Source organism: Lepisosteus platostomus, chromosome 6 (genome assembly GCF_059453375.1).
Source record: "Lepisosteus platostomus isolate fLepPlt1 chromosome 6, fLepPlt1.hap1, whole genome shotgun sequence".
Lineage (NCBI taxonomy): Eukaryota > Metazoa > Chordata > Actinopteri > Semionotiformes > Lepisosteidae > Lepisosteus > Lepisosteus platostomus.
The window spans coordinates 40,675,153-40,696,769 of NC_142616.1; the positions used below are offsets into that span (position 1 = coordinate 40,675,153).

At 35.9% G+C, this 21,617-nt stretch overlaps 1 protein-coding gene across 2 annotated transcripts in view; it reads right to left on the reverse strand.

Moving 5' to 3' along the window:
- Window positions 1-21,617, reverse strand: part of afap1l2 (actin filament associated protein 1 like 2) — an 81,584-nt gene that overhangs the window by 31,312 nt on the left and 28,655 nt on the right. For both annotated transcript variants that reach the window (XM_088635855.1, XM_088635856.1), the window contains exons 2-4: window positions 15,041-15,169; window positions 12,585-12,662; window positions 9,198-9,289 (exon numbers count right to left, since the gene is read on the reverse strand). In XM_088635855.1, coding sequence (XP_088491981.1) covers window positions 9,198-9,289; window positions 12,585-12,662; window positions 15,041-15,169 — 299 coding nt within the window. The remainder of the gene's footprint in view (window positions 1-9,197; window positions 9,290-12,584; window positions 12,663-15,040; window positions 15,170-21,617) is intronic.

The window sequence follows — 21,617 nt, forward strand, 5'->3', positions numbered from 1 at the left end:
GACTGAGAAGCTTGTCAAGATATGGGGGGAAATAAATGGTGCAATGTACAGTACATGCCAATATGAGCAGAAAATCCACTTCAATCTGCTTAGCAAAGATGGGGGAAAAAATCATGTTTTGGAGAATGACCCTGAGCTGTGCTGGAGTGTATTAAGAATAAGGTTGTCTTTTGAGTAACTCAGATACTAGGACTAATCTCAATCCCATTGAGAATCAGTGGAAATGCTTTAGAACTGCTGCCTATAAGCGATCTCCAATGCAATCCCTCAAACCCATGTGCAAAGTTGGTAGAGACTTATAGAAAGATTACTAAGGTGTAGTTGCTGCTAAAGATGCTTTCACCAAATGTTTAAATTAATGGGATTGAATACTTCAGTTTTTTCTGGCTAGGTTTTGTTTACTTTTACTGTATGTTATTTTATCCTTAGAGGTCTCCAGTTTGAGCATTCATGTTTTAAATAAAATAAGTAACTTTAAAAATTTTGTAATTTCACAAGATGAGCTACCATAGGAAGGATACTTTTGCAAGGATTTGCATATATCTTTTATGTATATTCACACCACACAGTATATAAAATACAATATTTTATGGACATAGTTGTTAACATATGATATGCATCATGTTAATTTCTCTTCAACATTTAACTACATTTTTATTGCTAGAATAAATTCATGTTGATAAATAAGATCAGGACTGTATGACAGACAAATTTTCTTTCTCTTTCTCCACTCTTGAAGTAATATGACATGATCGCATGCTGTTGTGGGTCTCTGGTCAGGGGTATTTAACAGATTATGGAGCATTTTTAAATAATAATTTTGTGGCTTTTCTGCCTTAAACATATAATATTAAGCTGCATCTACTTATCCAGCTGAATAAGTTCAGTTGTAACATGTCCTCACACATCTGAAGAGTTTGCATTCAGGCATCTGGTACTAATTACAGCTAAAGTCAAGGCATCCAGGAAATCCCAAAAATATAAATTCTTCTCTCTGTCAATAGGTAAGTAATAATAATAATAATAATATGATATAGGCCATACAACTTTATAAAAAGAAAAACAGATGATATTTTCTACAGTGTTCTGAAAATTAAACAAGGAAAACTTCATACACTTCTCAAACTTTTACCAAATGTAATCAACAATGGATTGAGCCACATAAGTTAAGGGTAATTTAATTACAGTATGTGGTAGTCTGTGGTTAATGCTTGGAAAATGTAGACTGTATCTTTATATTCTAATTAAATATGGACATTATTCATTCAACATGGATATAACCAATTTACTTTAGTGACATGTGCATGTGTTTAACTTTGAAAACACAAACTCTCATAAACATATCGCTTGAAAACCTCAGATATCACCAGTTCACACAGTGAGGCTGACTTTTTTTCCTCCTGAATTTTAAGTGAAAGGCCAAGGAAGCAGATAGGGAGACAGGCATAAATAAAGATAAAAATGAAGCCTTTGAAAAGCCTTCAACAAGTGGAAAATCCCAGTCTCAACTGCCAAGTATCCATCGCAACAAAAACAGACTGGGAAAGGACACTTTGGGGCAACATTTATTTTATAATAAAAAAATAAACTGAGTTTTATTTTTGTAATGAGACTAAGCAATACTCAGTATGCTAACCATAGGCAGTAGTAAGGCTACTAAAGAAAGGCACATCTAAGAATCCGAGAACCTTGAGAAAGAGGAAAGGTCTCATAAAGTGCTGTAGCTCAAAATACAGTATAAAAACTGTATATATTTTTTTCCATTACAAAATTTAAAACTTTATGATAGTTTGAAAACAGACCGATTGTTTCATTACAGCAGAAAGCTCTGAAATGTGACTGATTTGTTAATGGAGAATCCATCCATAAAAAGGGTGACAAAATGCAATTAAGTAACTAACAACTAAAAAGTCTAACTTCTGTAACATTCAAGGTTATAGAGACAATAATTACAACTAATCACCTGTGTGGTAATAGGTTTCTAGCAAATATTCATTGTGGATTTAGAAAAAGTGGATCTTGCTCAACTAAGTTTATTAGTTATCTGAACTGCGATTATGGATACAGAGCGTATTTAGATTTTCCGAAGACCTTTGGTAACTTTGAAATTGCAGGTGAAAGGCATTCAAGTTAATGCACATGCTTTGTGGACTGAGAATTGGTTAATGGAGAGAAAATGAGATAAGTGTATAGTGCTACAGGTATTTGCAGGTGACAGAAGCAAAATACTTATATACTGTAAAATATAATTGCGTAACACTATGTGAAGATTGGTATCTATGTTAATGCATTATTTTAGTCTTCTAGGAACTACGGAAAAGCAATAATGAAGCAAACAGGATGTTCACACATATCCTGTATAGTTAAAAATCTAGAATTTAAATCAAGGGATGAAATGTTAAAGGTGTTCAATTAAGTAGTCATACTTCCAACCATCCATTTTCTAAGGGCTTCTTCTAAGCGCAGAGGAGCCAGAGGGTATCCCAGCAAGCAAGAGGCACAAACTAGGGTGCACCTTGGATGGGACACCAGTCCACTGCAGGGCAGACAAACAGATACAAACACAGACATCCACCCACTCACACTCACAATTTCCCTCAGAAGCCAATTAATCTAGTAGGTCTTTGGACTGTGGGAGGAAACCAGAGCACCTGAAGAAATCCCATGCGAACACAGGCAGAAATTGTAAACTCCACACAGATGGTATCCCAGATCCCTCACACTGTGAGGAGTAATGCGAACCAATCTTTTTGTTTTTGGAAAAAGTCTATAAGCAGACTTATTTCATGTATCCAAATTCCACTATTCAAAATCAACGGAAGTGGAAACTATTAGGCTGAGCATTTAAAATTGAAAGCAGAGACACTAGATAACACAAAGATTGGTCAGAGTAAACAATGCAGTAAAGTTTTTAGGACAGATTCTAAAAATGGCTGGATGAAATCCTTGGATCAATTAGCTGCTTGCAACAGACCAAGTGGCTTCCTTCCATTTGTAGCATTTCATGTGTTTTTCTACCATATGCATTATTCTCCAAATTATACAGTACATGGGTTAATGTTTACCTGTTGTAAGAGGGCTGTGGGAAATGAGCTTCTGCCCCCAGTTACCTGACCTGATGTTGGAAGACAAGAGGTCAGCTGGCTGTTCAAAAAGCAGAAAGCAAAGGATCCCTGGGTCAGTTCATTTGGGAGGTGCAAAAAGGACGATGTCAAGAGGAAGTGGCCAACCAAAAGACCAAGAACCTGGCAGTTGAAAAAACGAAAGCATTTTGGAGATCCTGTCAGAGAGAGAGACTTGTGTGTCTGAGAGCTGAGTAACCAGTAAGCAGCTTAGTTTCTCACCAATATTAATAATGAGGGACTTGTTTAAGTCCAGTTAGCAACTAAAAAGAAGCTAAGTCTTTTATTTTGGTTTGTGGAAGTTTTATTTCCTGCACTATAAATAAAGAACACTGGCTTTGAACCTCACGGCAGCTTTTGTACCCATTTCCTGTGTCAGTCCATGTAAAAAGTAACACCAACTCCTAGATGTATCACAAAGTGCGTACCTTGTCTATATCATTTACTCAAACATCTCAATTACCAACCTGTGGAACACACCTTTTTATAACTTTTTAAGCAAAATTTGGATTTTAATACTGTAACTTGCGTTAAGAAATAAAAACATATCTGTGAAACACTGCCCCCCCAAAAAAAAAACTTCGGAAAACTACTGTTTCTTATCAAATCCAGAGGGACACCATGAATCGCGTTCAACAGAATTCCCCAGAAGTCCACAAACAGCTGCAAAAATACTGGTTTCTTAGAAACAGGAGGTTTCTGTTGAGGTAGGGGTGTTTATTTTCTAAAAAAGATGAACTCACAAAGGATTTCTTTCTGAAAATAAAATTACAGATTGAACACTAAAAAGTAAAATTATTTTGTTTAATATCAGGTCAATATATTTCTGCAAAGACCAATTTCAAAAGAGGACTCTCTCGTTTTCAACAGGGGTGAAATACGTTTGTCTGCCAAAAAAAAAATACATTTAATTTGAGTCATGACTGAAAAGTAGCACTTCCCAGCTTGAAGCTAAAATTCATGGGTTGAAACAGCCCTCATTTCATTGTTCAATAGCTCACTTACTGTAACCAAAGTGTTTTCTTTACTCAATATATTCATCTATTGTCCTCACTACATTTACAGGATGATTTTCAAAGCTATTTGGTCCCAAAGAAGACTTTCCTTCCAATTCCATTACAATTGACAATTCAAGTGAGACCAGTTTATAAAGAGACTGCAGAAGTGTAGGAAAAAATAATTATTAGTATAATTTCTTACATTGGTATACTATAACACTTTGGATAGCAGTCACCTCAAATCTCAAACAGCCTTTCACAAAGGAGGAAGCGTGTACCACTATACTGATATAATGCGCCTGGTTAATGTGTAGCAGCCATCTGAGCCAGCATCCTCATGATGTAAAATTAGTTCTGGAAACTTTTTTTTATAGAGTGCAACAAAGTGTGCACTGAACACTGAATGTTTTGAAAGTCATCCATATTCACCTCATGAGAAACAAAAATACAAAACACTCCCTTTGAAAACACAAAGTGTTGTCGCAAAAACAAGTCCACATGTACAGTATACTGTATTCAATCCCCCTCCAAAAACATATACTGATAAGGAAGAAGCCCAGTTATTTGCTAATGTTTTTCATTAATGTTAAGTGGTACTTGTTCACATTCAGAAGCCTCAGGCATTATAATCCCCCACTGAAAATAAAACCATTGCTTGGTTTTATGCTAACTATTTTGCTTATCAATCTCGCATAGCAAGGAAAAAAGTATACACTGGTAAGCTAAATTACAAACCACTCATGCGGAATGATAAGACCACAGGAATTAGTGCAAACTGACAGACCACAACCTCAAAATCCACTGGTTTTGGAAAATACTGTCCACATAATGGTAAGGTCGTCTACTTAATGCACAAAATAATCACACCGTATGTTAAATTCTTCTAAAGTACTGACACATACATTTTTTTTTATTTCCTGCAGTCTGAACAGGATTCTGCTTTGGTTAAATAAGTTCACAGGGCTACTGTGTATGGTTAGTGTAATTTCTAAACATTTAAATGTGATGCAATGTGAACAGGAGCACTAACAGTGAATAAATAAAAAGCCAACATTTTAAGATGTGGAATTCTAATTTAATGACATCAGATCTCACACTCAATGTCTCATTTCTTTTGAAATGACAACTTTTTTGATAGGTCGCTAATTTCACCCTTGCCAACCTAACACACGATCAGAGCCACCCTAAGTGAACGACCTTTGTTCTTGTAAGAATATTTGTGTAATCAAACAGAAGAAAAACAGGTTTGAGCTGTGGTTTGTACTCAAATATTAGGATTCAAATCCTAACCTTGCAACCTTAGCTTTTCCAGGAAGTCTCCCACCCAGGTACTGGCCAGGCTCACACCTGCCACCTGCTTAGCTGCAGTCGGTTGCCAGTTGTTATTGCTGCATCACAGCGTTGGGGCTCTGTGTTCAATTCCAGACCTGAGGTTCTATGTGTGTTGAGCTTGCATGTTCTCCACATGTTCACATGCTTTTCCCTGAGGGCTCAGATTTCCTCTCACAGGAAATTTGGCTCTAGGTGTGAGTTTCTGCATGTCTGTGTTTGTGCCCTAAGATGGATTTGTGTTCCATCCGGGGTGTACCCTGCCTTGTGCCTGTTGCTTTACTGGATAAGCTCCAGCTCCCCTGCGACCCTGAAATGGAAGAAGTTGTTAGAAAATGGATGGATGTATATTTTTCACACCAGTAAATAATAACATGGCGCAGTGTGTAAACAAATGATAAACACAGAGGACAATTTATTTTTAAAAAGAACAGGTTTTTGAATTTGGCTATTGGAGCAGAAAAATGTTAATGGGCATACTGTACATTCAGTGATCTGCTGGTGAGCAAGGTTACTGTGTTGTCAGCTATTATTCTGTAAACGTATTACATTATCATGTAATTTGATGATTCTACAGCCAGGTTGAAAACAAGATCCTGACAATGATCATGCTGTCGATTATGATGCTGTAAAATAACTCTGTTATGTTATGACTCATGTTAGAATAAATTGTTTCAAAGATACTTCATGTACTGTACCCAGTACTGACAGGAATGTTAAGTGTATCTTATGCATAATTTCAAACAATATGCAAAATAGCAGGTACAGTAAAACCTCTGTATTTAAAAGGGTTAGGCACCCTGAAGTCTCTGCAAATGGTGAATTTGCAAATGTGAAACTTAATACCTTTTAGGAAAAATACGATAAGGTTCTGTGGCTTTGTGAAACATGTATTTCCATAGTTTCTGCTGTAACATAACTATTTCAGAAATAATGTTAGTATTCATTGGTAGAAAATACTATACAAAATTATATCTGTAATGAAATTTAATACTGGAAGTTTGAAAAAGCATTGTACTGTAATTCCCTTGACTGCATGTGCAAACAAATTAGATCACTGTTATGATATTATACTGTAGCTTATTTTTTCCTTATCAGTAGAGCACATTTTCTTTACTCTTTACAGCTTGCATTTATTATTATAAATGAAGCATTGGCGGACAACAATAAAGTTTATTATAACTGGTAATAACAAAGTAAGTTTAGTGTCCACAAATAATGTACTTCCACATAAACATGTTAGCTCTTTGCTAACCGAATTGTGCCTTTACTACAGAGACCACTCCAGGCTGGGTGAGGTACAGTAGATCTGTGAAATGAAGATGTGCACGTGAGTGGCTGCATTTATTCTCCTACTACCAAATCAGCTTACTGGTCTCCGAATGTGAAAAAGTGGTCACTAAAAGTTTCACTTGAATAGGAGAAATTCAGAATATTTATGCTTTACTGTATATTATTAGTTCCAAAGTAACATTTCATGGTACAGTACCCAACAGCACTTTGTGATATGACAACCTAATCTACAAAAAAAACGTGACAGCCCGAGCATTTTTTATATAATAATGTTATTTAAAACTACTGGCATACCACATCTGGGTTTATTTGACTGACCTGATATCTTTACTACAACTCACTAGCATTAATAAATGTTCATTAGACTTCCAGAACATATAGATAATACTGTAAATAATTATTTCTTTAAAGGGCAGCACAGTGGTTAACATTGGTGCCTCATACCGCTGGGGCCCTGGGTTCAATTCCTGGGGTGTTATCTATTCGGAATTTGTACAGTATGTTCTCCATGTGTTCGCATGGGTCTCCTTCAGGTAATCTGGAAGGAAACCAGAGCACAAGGAAATATTGGTAGGCTAATTGGCCTCTGGGAAAATTTACCCTAAATTGGATAAGTCACTTTTGAAAGTCGTATTATGTTATGCTTTCTTAAAATAAATCTGCGACAAAATGCAGTTTTCTACAACACAGGGAGCATGAAGCTAAACACCATTCTGCTCTTAAGCAGTTTCACAGCATCAACAGTATCTTGAGTTAATGAAAACAAAAACAAGGGAAACAGGAGTGTTTGGGAATGCAAGGGAGGATTCTGGCTGTTAGCATGATGTCATCTGAATGTGCCCTTTCGAGTTTACTCAACACAAGCAGCCCCATGATATCATCTGATTTCTGGAAATTGGAAAACAGTAAAGACAGCAACCACCACGCAACATGTTTTGGTAATGCAGTACTGTATATTCCATATCCTCTGGGAAACATGGACAGGATGCTCTCTGTTTTTTTAGCACTGTTAATAGAGATGAATACAGCAGCATACTGTATCTGCACAGTACAGGACAGGATGTTGTTGATCAGCAAATTCTGAGGCTCTCAATGGCTCCTCTGAGCTAAATGCACCCCAAAGCCGTACTGTAAAGAAGACAACTCCTTCAGGCTTTCACACAAAAAGAGATCTGAGTGCCATCACTCTCCTTTCAACTCCACCCTGTCCTGTTCAGCTTATGAAAAGAGTCGATGAATTATTCATGAAAAGTAAAGGAAACTTGCTGTTTGCAACTTCTCTCATTCTTATTTTGACGGATCAAAAATCTGAGGCCCAACAAAATTAAGGAAAGATTGAAAATAGCAACAAGATTTTTGGACCATAATGAACAAGGAAGGGGGGAGGGGGTTGGTCTCTCCTTGTTCTTAGTGTATATGCAACATTCTGTGGAGTTTGGAAAATGAGGGCCATTGTGCCTGCTGTCATTTGAGGACATCAGTACTGGGCCCTGGAACGGATGCAGTTGGGAATGGAAAGCTTCCAGAATTTTCTGCATTACAGCTGTTGCAAATCAAAACCAGTATTCTTGTAAAGAGGCATGAAGTTCAAAGTCATGTTAAACAACTTTTTAATTACAAATTATATTTTCAGGATCATACTGTAGGTATTAATCTGAAGGAATCTTTAAATCAATTAAACATTAGCAAAAAGATTTCATTCTTTCTAATTTACATATTATACACTGTTGCTCATCTTTGATTATAATTTTATCATTTTTTTAAAAAATACTTTAATATAATTTTGTCTTATTTTAATATCAATATAAATTTGGATTATTTTTTTCCTTAGTATTAATATTTTCGGGACGTTTTTGAATAGATGGTTTTCTTAGTTAAGTGGAAGCATACAGTAACACTGAGGTTTAAACAAAGTTTATTAAAGTTTTAAAGTATTGGTCAGATTATGAAATGATCTGTATGAAATGGCAACAAATCACTGAAAATTACCTACATATGCAGACTTATGCTTTTGAAGGAAATGACATTGCTTTGTTCTGGTTTCTATTGCCTACTCAGTTTTATCTTCTGATTTCCATGGTAACATAACTGTAAAACATTTTCCCAGCTTTGGAACAGACCATACTAAACAACACCCTTTAAATTCACATCTTGGATAAAATACAGTATTATGTGGCTGTGCAGTGATGAAACAAATGTGTACAAGAAGTGTTGTAATGAAACTCGCATTTTTATAGTTAACTCCTTACTGCTGTTAGGGCCATACACACGGATGCTTAACTATATACTGTATTTCATGTAGATACACATGACTCTTTTGTGACTGTTTTGTGGTTGTTCAGGGGAAACAATCCCAGTTATTTCATCTGAGGAACAAATTTAGAGTAACTTTAAAGAATATTATGAAACATTGTAAAATATTTCACTCAAAAAAACAGAAAAAACTTTGACTCACTAATTTTGGATGAGGCAGTTCTGGAAGACTCTTCTGGGGTGCAGGGATGTATTTCCCCATGCTTCCATTCATCACAGCATCACCGGAATCATCTGCAGAGCAGAAAGCAGCATTGCAATGAAAAATGAACGGACAAAGCGTATATAAATGTAAACATGCAGGCATACAGACAATCACATATGGAGGAGACCTTCTAAAAAAGACAAGGCACATTAAAAAGCAGAAATGAGAGTAGATCGTTAGCCTACCTTACATTTTGTGGTCTAATGATCCAATAATGCAATCAATCTATACTATAAAGCATCTCATGGAGTCGTGACAAGAGAGCTTGTTCCAGACCCTGCAACTCTCTGTGAGAATATTTTTTTCCTGTGTGAATGCCCCTTAGTTTAACTTGTGTTTAACTAAACTTGTGTTTCAACCTCAGTCCTTATAATGCTATTGATTTGAAAGCCTGACTTGCTCAGGGCCTTTAAGGATGCTGAACACCTGTATCAAGTCACCACATAATCTTTCTTCAGCAGACATAAATGACTCAGCTTCTTAAATCCTGTTTGAATTTGCCATTTGCTTCAGACAAGGCTGACTTCCTTTGCATTGCCTCTACAGCCTCTATTCCAAGTGAGGTCCAGTCAGAAGTGTAATGGTCAGTATACGTCAGTAATGCAAGCAAAAGAAGTATAATTGTTCTTACTGATTCATATTCTGTACCTTCTGTACCTGTGTCTTGTTGTTTCTCTTACAGTATGTGTATCATATACAGTATTGGTTATTGCACTGGACATTCAGTTATTAAAAAATACCCATAAATAAAACTGTATTATTATTACTACTACAAATGTATTCTACATTAACTCAACAGTAAAATGCAAAATAATCAAGCACACTGTAACTGACACAAAACAGATGGAAATGTAGAATGGTTTCTTACGGGTATACGTATGTGTCCGTTGTGGTTAGTTTGACACCTTTTACCAGAGCCATTTAGTGTAAACAACTTGAGGCTATAGGAAACTTGTGGCTGCAGTTTAAGAGAAAATGGAACGAAACCCACTTTGTTTTTGTTTTTTTAAATGCCATTCCAGTCAGTATGTGAGTGACACGGTGGCTATTCAGCTATGCACCTTGGCCAAGCTGGTTTACAGGTTTTTGCACATCACAGCTTCACTCTTGTTTCAGTGTGACTGTGACAAACATTTATCTATTAAAATGTAGTGTACATTGAATACTTTAACAATCTCATTGTTATTCTTTAACAACGATTTAATGAATCTAACTTAATGAACCGTTTAGTCTCTTATCTCACAACATTTTGATGTTAAAGACACCTAATTTTCTAATCATAGGACAAAAAGCAAATGTAACATTGTATTTAAATATATTAAGAAGAGAATAAAGTGGTATATTCAAGTATCAGAAAATTAAATTTATACTGACTTCGACAGGCCTCACAAAGAAGACAGGAAGCCTCCTGGAGCTCCCCTGTCCTTTCATGTCTGTTTAAAAAACAAAGCTCCTTCTCCACAGAGGAAAGTATTTGTACTACATAAACATTGAAAACAAACGAACAACAGCCACAAAAGAATGTAAAGAAAACTGTCTTTAACAGCCCTGTTCATTTCACGAAAGCCAGTCTTCAAATGTGTTCTTTTTTCCCCCAGCAGGATTACTGTGGGTTTTGAGGTTTTGAATTTGAAAGATTGAGTCCCAGACTAGGGACTACTTCTTTAAGAAACAGCAGAGCTTTCATAATTTATTATCAAATTATCTCAAAAGCCATACTGTAGTATACAGACAAACAAGCGTTTGCTCAACAAGAGGAGGGCTGAAGTGGCCAGTAAATAACAGAGACACTACAAGAGAAGGCAGAGAACGTGACTCTCTCAGTCTATTCTTCTTCTATCATTACTGTCAATTTATCAGTTTCCACTTGAATACCAAGGCAGAGACCACACAATTTTCTCTACACTTGGGTTAGTTTGTATTTGCTGGTATATGCTCTAAATAAATATACAGGCATAAAAATAACCACATGTACATACATTTGCTGACAAATGTTAGAAACAAGAAGCATGATGAAATATGTGGGTTTTTTGGTATGTTTGGTATTGAAAAAAATTTTTCAACAAGTGTGTGGCAGGGTTTCTCCGTTTAACAGAACACAGCCAACAGCCAGCTTGTGATTAACAGCACCTTAAGCAATTGTACTCTTCACGATTTCACTCTCCCTAGTAGCTCACAAACCAGCTGAGAATGCAAGCTTGCCATGGACAGAGCCAGTGGCAGCTTCACAGTTCAAACACTGAACAATGTCTGAGTTTATTTTCCTTCACTTGGATATTTCAGTTTGTTAGTTTATTTATCCCAAACATCCATATAGTGAGTGAATCCCGGTGTCCGTGGGACTGTTCATCATACCAGATTTGCCATCATCTCACATTTTTGAACTGGGTTCATTGGAAGCACCAACCTCATCACATTTTTCCTTAATATCAACTTCTAGTACATTACAGAACTTGTCGTTGAGCGACGTTGATGACTTGCTTTAGCTCATAACTAAATTAGCACACAAGTTTGGTAGCGTGATCCCAGCTAAATTTGAAAATGCTTTTCTCTATCCATTTTCAAACTGCTTCTTCCAATACAAGGTCATATCCATCGCAGGGCAGACACACAGACACAAACACATACATGCAGGGCCCTAGCGCTGTGAGACAGCAATGCCAAAATGCTTTTATTCCTCCTCCTCAGATTTTCAGAATGTAATTTTACAGGTGCAGGTCTCAGTAATACAAAAAGGAGCTTCTTATGACTTGAGAGTTGGCTTAGAAACTAATTTAAAATGATTACAAAAATAACATTTTGTTATTGTACAGTATAAAAGTTATACTGTAATACTTATGTCTGAAAACTATTTTTTCCCCAAAGTACCCACTCCACTTTCATCTGGTACAGTACAACTACAAAACAATATGTCATGTCATGTCGTTTCCCAAACCGCTTTATACCATATGGTGTCGCAGGAAGCTGGAGCCTACCCGGCAAGCAATGAGCGCAAGGCAGGGTACACCCTGGACAGGGCGCCAGTCCATCACTGAGCAAGTGCAAGCCAATCATACATGGGGACAATTTGACAATTTGGCCCGGACACCGGGATAACTTCCTACTCTTATCGAGAAATGCCAGGGGATCTTTAATGACCACTAAGAGTCAGGACCGCGAAAGACGGGACAAAACAATATCAAAGACTTAAAATAATAAGTTAGTAAAATGATCAACATATGTCCTATGGGTTGTGCATTGCTCTGATGAAAAATCCCTTTCAAGAGGTTCTCAAAATTGCCATGTAAAACAAAGAGCAGCAGTAGAAAAGGTAGCATGTCATACCTCCATCAAACACGTGTTTCTCCTGATTAATACCACTGATGACCACCTTGTTCATGTAGATGTATTCTTCATCACAACCTGGAGACAACATCGTCATAGGTTATATAATTTGGTTATATCATTTTACCTTAAGAAAATAAAAATGCCTTGTGCACAGTGAGAATGCAATACAATATCCACACAGCCTGAAGGAGCAACTGGAAACCTGCACTTTAGAGACAACCTTCTCAGCAGATCTGAACCAAGCGTTCCCTACTTTTCTACAAATTGGGAATTGCAGTCCCAATTTCTCACACTGGTTATTATATGTCAGTGACAAAATAAAAGCATTAATGGTATAGAAAATTGTACTAATTTTGAATTTAGCACAAAATTGTGAGTTTTGTAAAAGTACTGCAAGCCGTCACGAACTGCTGGTCTTGCCAGTAGCGAGAGTGAAAGTTTGTGAGAATTGTGACAAAGAGCGGCCCTTCCTGCTCACTAGCCACTGTAAAGACTACTGTAAAGACTAATATGATTTACGAGCAAATAAAAACAGGTTGTGCAGCAGACATTTCACCACAGAAATGTTCCAACGTAATCTGCATGCAGAGTTAACAAATAGTGTTTGTCAGCAAAACCATCTCGAAGTTGAGAGCAATATTTCTACAGATGTATTCAAAAGCCTGCTTGTTTACACTGTAATAGTGCCACTTCACGTCTTTCTGTCTCATTCTGAATCTCAGAACATGGCGTTGCGCATATCTGGAAATTCTATTTCATAATATAAATCGGAGGTCTTACACTGTGTACATTTTACTTTTATTGTGGCTTGAAATGCACTCATCAGTGATTATTCTTTTTATCCCTGAAATATAAAAAATGGCACTGCACTTCCCCTTTAATGGAAAAAAATGAATGATTCAATTCAATGTTTTATATTATTGTATTTTTTTTTGTTTTTAAAATACTGTAAGTACAGTAGGTGTTTTCAAATATCACTAAATAGATTTCCATTTCAAAGGCGTTTTCTTGAAACTGTTTTACGAAATTGAACACTCTATTGGGAGGGAAAGAAGAAAGGATTTATTTTTGTTGTGCAAGCTGAGATTTAGGATTTGGAGGCTGGAAATGTTGTTTCTAACCTCCAGCTGTTACAGGAAGTTTTCGTCACTATCACTGAACGTACTCTGGGAAAATGATATACTAGGAAAGCCAGAGAAGGAAGTCCTATAGTTTAGACCCCAAACTTGGAAACTTAGCATTTAATTACTTTGTGAGGGACTAAGACAACAAACTGTAAACAAGATATTCCTTCCAATGAATCACAATACACAGATCTGAAGTTTAGTAGACATACATTATACACATTTCTTAAGAACTTGCATTCTCCTTTGAGTTGTCTTTTTTCTCTGTTAGGAAATTCTATTTGGGTAATTTTTATGTGGATCTGTACAAAATTCCAAAAAGACAGAGAAAAACATCATATTTTAGCTGGACATCAGGCCCAACGACAAATCAATATCTAAAATATTTTTCTAAAGATTGGAGTTAGATGATTTACTGTAGCTAATGTTAGATTTTGAATCTATCAGGACTTGTGCCAGCTACCATTCTTCAATAATAGGAGTCTAAAAATTGTCAGAATACTGTAAATTTGTCAATTATAACATATAGAAAGTAATCAAATACAGTACTGTATATGACAGAAGTGTGATGTGTGTGAACTAACAGGAATACAATACAGGAAGCAGAAGGTACCATCTTTTTATATGATGTCATGTCAAAACTATGATTTTTAAAACACCTAAATACATTTCTTCTAAAACTGTTGTACTACTGTAAAAAAAATATATATATATTTTGTGAAATATTTTGCTTATGTGTGTTTATAGTGGATGATCACAATAGTCTCTGACTCTCTGTTCGGGTGGCATGGTGGTGCCATGGTTAGTATTGCTGCCTCACAGTGCTGGGTCCCTGGGTTCAATTCCTAGGCTGCTATCTGTGTGGAGTTTATACATTCATCCAGCTTCTGCAGGTTTTTTTCTAATTGCTCCAGTTTAAACCCATAGTCTAAAGACAAGCCGATATGTTAAATGGCATTTAGGAAAACTGGCCGTGGTGTACGCGTCTGTGTCTATGCGTGCCATGCAATGGATTGGCATCCTATCCAAAGTTGCATCCTGTCTTTCTCCAATTATTTGCTGGGATAATCTCTGGCTCCCCCGTGACCCTGAACTGGAAGATCATGGATGGATGGATATCATGTGTATTACTAAAGAACAGCTGCACATGTGCTCTGCAGACTGTGGGCATGTCTGTTGAATTTTGCAGGTGAACGGATACATCTGAGGACTCTAAGAGCTTAAATACAGAAGACAAATTGTCAGAAGATGTATGGAAAATCCCTGGCGAGGAAGTCAGAAAACTGGAATGCATCAAGTATATACAGTACAGTATATTTTTAAACTTACCATTTGATGACATATACGACTGCAGAAGCTCTGAGAGGAGGCATTTTTGAACTATAGCATTGCTGCTGAGATTTTCTCGATCAAGAATCTTCAAGAATTCATCAAGTTCTGCCAACAGCTGATTCAGCACTGAAAAAAAGAAAGAAAGGAGCAACTGAAATACATTCACTGACGAATGTCATTTAGTGCCATGTGGATTTACTGATTTGTGCAGGACGACTAACAGAAGTGTGCAACTGGGAACAGGAATTGCAATGATCTCTTCTTGATAAAGTCCAGATAGAAGTACTGTAGGGTCACCACAGAGTGATGTACAGGAGAATTCCGTAATGGAGCTGTTTTGATTGCTTTGAAAATCTGCAAGACTCAGCATGTTTGCTCACCTCTTTTGGGGTAGGTATCTTGAAAAGCTGCTATAAATGTAGCCTACATCAAAATGTTTAATGAAGCATAAGAGATAATGGGAGTGATATTTAACATTTGGAAGACCAAAGTTCTCCATCAGCAATGTCCAAATGCACACATCCTGACATCATCAATTCAGATTCAAGATTAGGGTCTGAATAATGTAGAGCACTCATACTCATACTTAAGAAGTTATCTTTTACAAAAAGCCAACATTGAATGAAATGTGCAAGTTCAGCTTGAAGCAGCCTGAGGAAGCAGGTGTTTGGGAGCAGCCAATGAATGAGTAATGAATGAGTAGTACACTAACGTACAGTACAACAGTACATCACACAATTAAGAATGCTGCAACACATGCAGGCAATCTGCTGTAGGTTTTAAGTATTGAGAGCATATTGTTTGAGAACACAGGAAAGAGATAGATGTTGATATGATTATAAGCTTGGCCTATTGCAAGGCCTCAATAACATCTATAAATAGTTTGAAAGTGAAAGACTATCTTCAGCAAAACATGGGTTTTCAATTGCAAGCCTTCAGACCTACAGTACAAATAATGCTTTGAAAATATTTTAGTTCTAAAAGTCAACCCAAACATATTTTGTAAATATGTAGAAGTATGCTTTTTTGAATCTTACGTGTCTTGTAGCTTAGATTTCTTAAGAGGATAAGAAAGGTTACAAACCAGTGCTGGCCATTTGGCCCAACTGGCCCTTTTAGTAAGCTGATCTCAAGATCTCATCCAGCTGTTTCTTAAAAGAAGCCAGGGTATCAAAAAACAAAAGTGTTACACCATTGACAATATACTGTACCTGATTAACATTAACTTGCTGAATTCTTAGCTCAGCAACATGTTTGCTGGACAAGTGCATTGGATTGCAGCCATGCAACTTATTAACTGTTACAATGTTGAACATATTTTTTTCATTGTGTATCTTGGTGCTTTAGGCCTCAAGCTATATTTTTCCAATTAGAGCACCTTCTTACAATTTTCTTAATGCAGTTGTACTACATATGTATACATTATTTGACTATAAATCTCTGTGGCACTGCACAAGTAAACAAAACTGCAGAATGCAGTTTTGAACTGTATCATAGAATCTATTTCTATAATCTATTGGCATTTTTTCCTTTATATTTCTAAACATCTTCAGTTCACTTGCAAGAGGTACTGTATGTATCTGTATTGTAAATAACTTTCCACACAGAACTTGTATTCTCCATATGTTTTGCACGTATGGTAAGTTATCAAAAGGGTACATATAAATATGCAACAAAAAGTTGTTTCTAAATTTATATGCAACATGACTAAATTACTCCTTTACAAAATGTTCTCTAACAAACAACTGAGCCTGCCAATAACGTTCATTATTAAATTGAAAATGAATGCTTACTTAGTACAGTATACAGTACAGTACTTCCAAAATATTTAAATCCTTCTAGTTAAAAGAGAATGAGATCTTCTACCAAACATTTATTGAGTCTTGAAAAACAATAAAGGAAATATATAAATACAGAAAACCATACTTGCAGATAATCTTTGCATTCCTATTTTATTATAAGAGAAATCTGTATTGTACTTGTTTGTCTTGACTGTGTAACCAAATTCAGATGAAGGCACATCGAGGTAATTGTGTCTTCATGTGGTTTATGTTCTCAGAAGGGTCTTCATCTAAATGATAAATACGGGAGATCTTTAAAAACCACATCAAATCTTTGTTTCAATTTTTATTTGCAGGTGGTCTTGATCTGATCAAAATCTACACAACTTGCAGTGATGGTCAACTCTAGTTGGCATTTTTACAAAAGCATGCTTTTGCTACCTAGATCATATACAGTACATTTGCTATCTTGCTTGTACTGTAAAATCAAGAATATATACTTTACTTAACAGGACTTTTTCTTTTGTTGGTCACATTTTTTATTACAACAGTCTCTCAAGAATAAAATGAATAAAATAGAAGAACAAATAAAATAATTAAGACCACAGCACTTTAGAGAAAAGTGTCATACAGTAGGTCAGCTGTATCTCTGTTGTCTCTCTTTGAGTGTTAGGATTCTATCCATTAGGCCGATACAGACATAAAATTAGCTTCCTTTATTATTATTGATTTACTTTCCTGACGCTTTTATCCAAAGTGACTTACATTTGTGTCCATTTATAGAACTGTACATTTTACTGGAGAAATATGAGTTTAGTACCTTGTTCAAGGTTAAAACAGCATTGTCCCTCCAGGGATCTGAGTTCCCAACATTCCAGGTAGAGGCCAGAGCCCTAAATCTAACTCACTACTCCATATCACTACCGACCTCCATGGGCTTGAGCCCTAGATTCTCATATTAAAAATTGGATGCTCTACCGACTGTGCTACCTGGGGAGAACTGTAATAAATGTTTTGAAACACTTAAAATAAATCCTTTGAACTTTGTGGTTTGCCCATTTCATTTGACCTTTTTATTGTCTATAAGCTTTATAGGTGATCAGGTGACTGCATTATGTTTTCTGATTTCTTCACTTTAGTGCTAATCTGTTCCCAATAACTTGGAAAATGGCAGCTGTTCTATATTTCCTTGATACCTTGGCTGCTGTAAAAACTCTATACTCAATATGCCCTGTGATCAATTAACTAGTGGCACTCTGTGCAGGCATATTCTTATAAATTGGAGGCAGGTAGTGAGTTTCTGGTTTAAATGTAACCATAGAAGCAATGTCTGGCTTGATACAGGAATTATACATGTTTTTATATTAATTTATATATATATTTTAATATTATTGAAAATAATCACTATAATCCAAAATAGGTGCGTCACACTTAATTAGCCGCCAAACATCCCTAAAATATTATCTGTCTTACTTTATTCATGCAAAATCTTTTTAACATTTTTCTTTTTAACAGATGTTGGATCTTTTTTAAACACGTACATTTGAAAAGATCCAACACAAAATTCCTATCACTTCACATGCTTCTACAACACTGTCTCTGCATGTACCCGACTTTGCTGGGTCTCCTCTTTTTCACATCCTACTCCTTCATGTCTTACTGAATTGGGATCACATACAGTATGAAACCCACTTCCTGTTTGTTGCTCCTTTTGTTTTACTTTGCTTCTGTTTCTCTGTCCTTTGACCTTTGTTATTTAAGATGATAAATGCCTCTCTGAGTTCTGAGTAGTGCCTGCCACTTTTGAAGTTGTTGCACAATAGTAACAACAGTTATCAACGCCAGTGCCTGCAAAGTCGATAATGGCTCTGGACAACCTGAAATAATCCAGGTTTATAGTGAAATTTTCTTGTGAAGATACTCGATTATGTTTTGCATAGCAATTAAATAGTCATCTCGCTATAAATAAATGTTATGTACCCTCTGGCTTTTTACAGTTACATAATACTGAAATGGCTCTTGTCCTCCTGATTTGGATCTGAATTCTCTTAGATCTTAGTGCTATACTGTGCTTGATAATGGAAATCTTATTACACAGATGGTTTACTTGGAATCTATAATAATACCATTTAATAATTGAAATCTTACCTTGGTGAGCATAAACATTATTTCTGTTGGTGGTTTTAGCTCTGAGGTTGGGTTGATTACATTTTGGTCAAATACTTAAATGATATGGTCTGAATCACCATTTGATACTCAAATCTACAGTACCCACAAAATACTTATTGTTCCTGTTGTCTGCATTGTGCTGTGTTGTCCGTTGTACTGTGTATGTCCGGAGAGATCAGTGTGATTAAGAATTCCAATGTATAGTACATGTACATATGGCAGTAAACTATTCTACTCTAGTATGCCCCACACTAAACCTGACACTGATGTACGTAGCTGTTTCAATACTCTCCGATTGTATTTCTCACATAAAAGCTGAGGCAACATAAAGATTTACATCTTAATTGTGGCAAGACCGAGGCTTCCACCCATCATTTATGTAAAATCAATAATGTGACCTTATCAACTGATATTTCAATCCAAATTAAGAATTTTATAATAGCATGTATAATAAAACAATTAATAATGACATTAATTATAAACAATGAATGTGATTTAATGATTAATTTTAGAATGTAATTTTCAATATTTGGTTTTCCATCTGAAAATAATGCCAGGCTATACCTAATGCTATCTGTCTGTTTACTTCAAGGCATGATTATTCTAATACCTGACACACAGGAGTCTCTAATACTACACTGAACTAGTTAAAAGACTCCAGAATCTGAATTCGGCAAATAGAATCCTGATAGGGTCAGACGTACAGTAAGTGATCAAATCACTCTTGTCTTGGAAGTCTTTACACTTTGATTTTAAATCGTTGTGTTCACATTTAGACTCTACATGATATGGCTCTCCATTCCAACATCCTATCTGTTTATTCTCTTCCATGTGATCTTTTCTCAGTTGGTTCTGGTTTGCTGTGTTCCACTGTTCAGACTAAAGTCTTTGGGCCACAGGGTCTTGTACTGCTGAGCACAGAGCTCTGGATCTCCAGCCCAAAAGACATCAGGGTCTCAGACACGTCGGGTTCTTTTAAGTTGAGCCTAAAAACGAACACTTTCAGAATTCCTTGTTTCATATACATTGCTTTCTTGACATAAAATGCTTTAATGTTATGTTGTGTAATATTCTTTTTTATCTATTGCAAGCACCATGAGATGACTGACTTTAAATGTGCAGTAATACTTTATATAAAATAAAGTTTATTACGATAGTTACTATTTATTATATTCACAGTTTGGTTTAATTTAACAATGGGAAGGCAAGAAATAGCATTATAAAACCAATGCTAGAAAATACAACAATTAAAATCACTCTTGTAAATGAAAACAACAAGAGATGGGAGAAGAGAGCTAGAAGATCCTGTAAATACAATAATATGCTCTACTTTCAGGATAAGGCTATGTGTAAAGCTTTGTCATTATGGTTTCCTTACAACTCAGGTAAAATATTCAGTCTATGCTGGATCTGTCGTGAGAAATACAGTTCTGTAGATGGCCAATTCATATAATATTCAATTATAAGTGGATAGTTACTGTCTTTAATATTGTTAAAGACAATACAGTAAGTAAGATATACTGTGCTGTACTGATATACTGTACATTGCAGTATATCACGAGACACACACATACAGTACAGTGGAATGAAGGCGTGCTGCTTCATATGAATTTGGTTCATGTTTTGTTTGAGTGGGCCATTCAAAGAGCTCCTCAAGACAGAGCTCATATTTACAGTAAGCAGATCTCAGCCTACTCATAAAAGCTTCATCCAAACCACACACAGAAGATTTGCAGAGTCCTCAAAAGACTTCTGTAAAACACCTTTATGCTTGCTTTCCACGGTATCACAGTTTCAAAACAGACTATAACATTTTTACATTAAATTGGTCCAATACATATTTGAGCATTTGGTGCCTAAAAAACTGACAATTCAAAGTTCAATTGCCATTATTTTCCTCTTTGTGTTTAATATTTAAGATGTGGCCTTGTTATTCAGCTTTTTTCACTGAAATGCATACCAGTTGTCAAACAAAAATTGAAACAAATACTGTAAGTGATGTCCTCTTCTTAAATTTAGCCTAGATTGAAATAAGCAAGTCTTCTTCACAAATTCAAGGGTATAAGAAGGTAAATATCATACAGATTGGACAGTTTGCAATTTGCAAAGGCTCTTTGTTTGAACAAGCTGAACAAAACATGTGGTTTGGAGGTCCTCTGCAACTGGTGAACTCTAGTATTGATGAGGATGTTGCATCCTCCTAGCTTAAAGTGCAGCACTATGCTGATCTAACCTTTAGCAGCTTGAATCAAGCTGCAGGTCTTGCGTTGACTACACTGATGAATCGGTACAGTTTATATTGGTGGAGCTTCATATAATCTTTTGTGCAAACCAATTAAAATCCAGTGTATAGCTTTAAATATATTGTACCTGGAGCTTAAATAACAACCTGCAGCTCATAACATCTGAAATCAGGTCAAACACATTTGCAAAATAAATTTTACTTGCTTCTCCCTGGCCATATTGCATTTCTGAAAAGATAGTTGAGCCTTATCCTGGGAAAACCCATTTTTAAAAATAACTTATATTTGAAGGTCACAATTTGCCAATTCTTTCTAAATCCTTTTCAATTCTGAACAGGAAAACGGTGCTTTAAAAGTATCTGAGCGGCTTTTTTAAAGCAC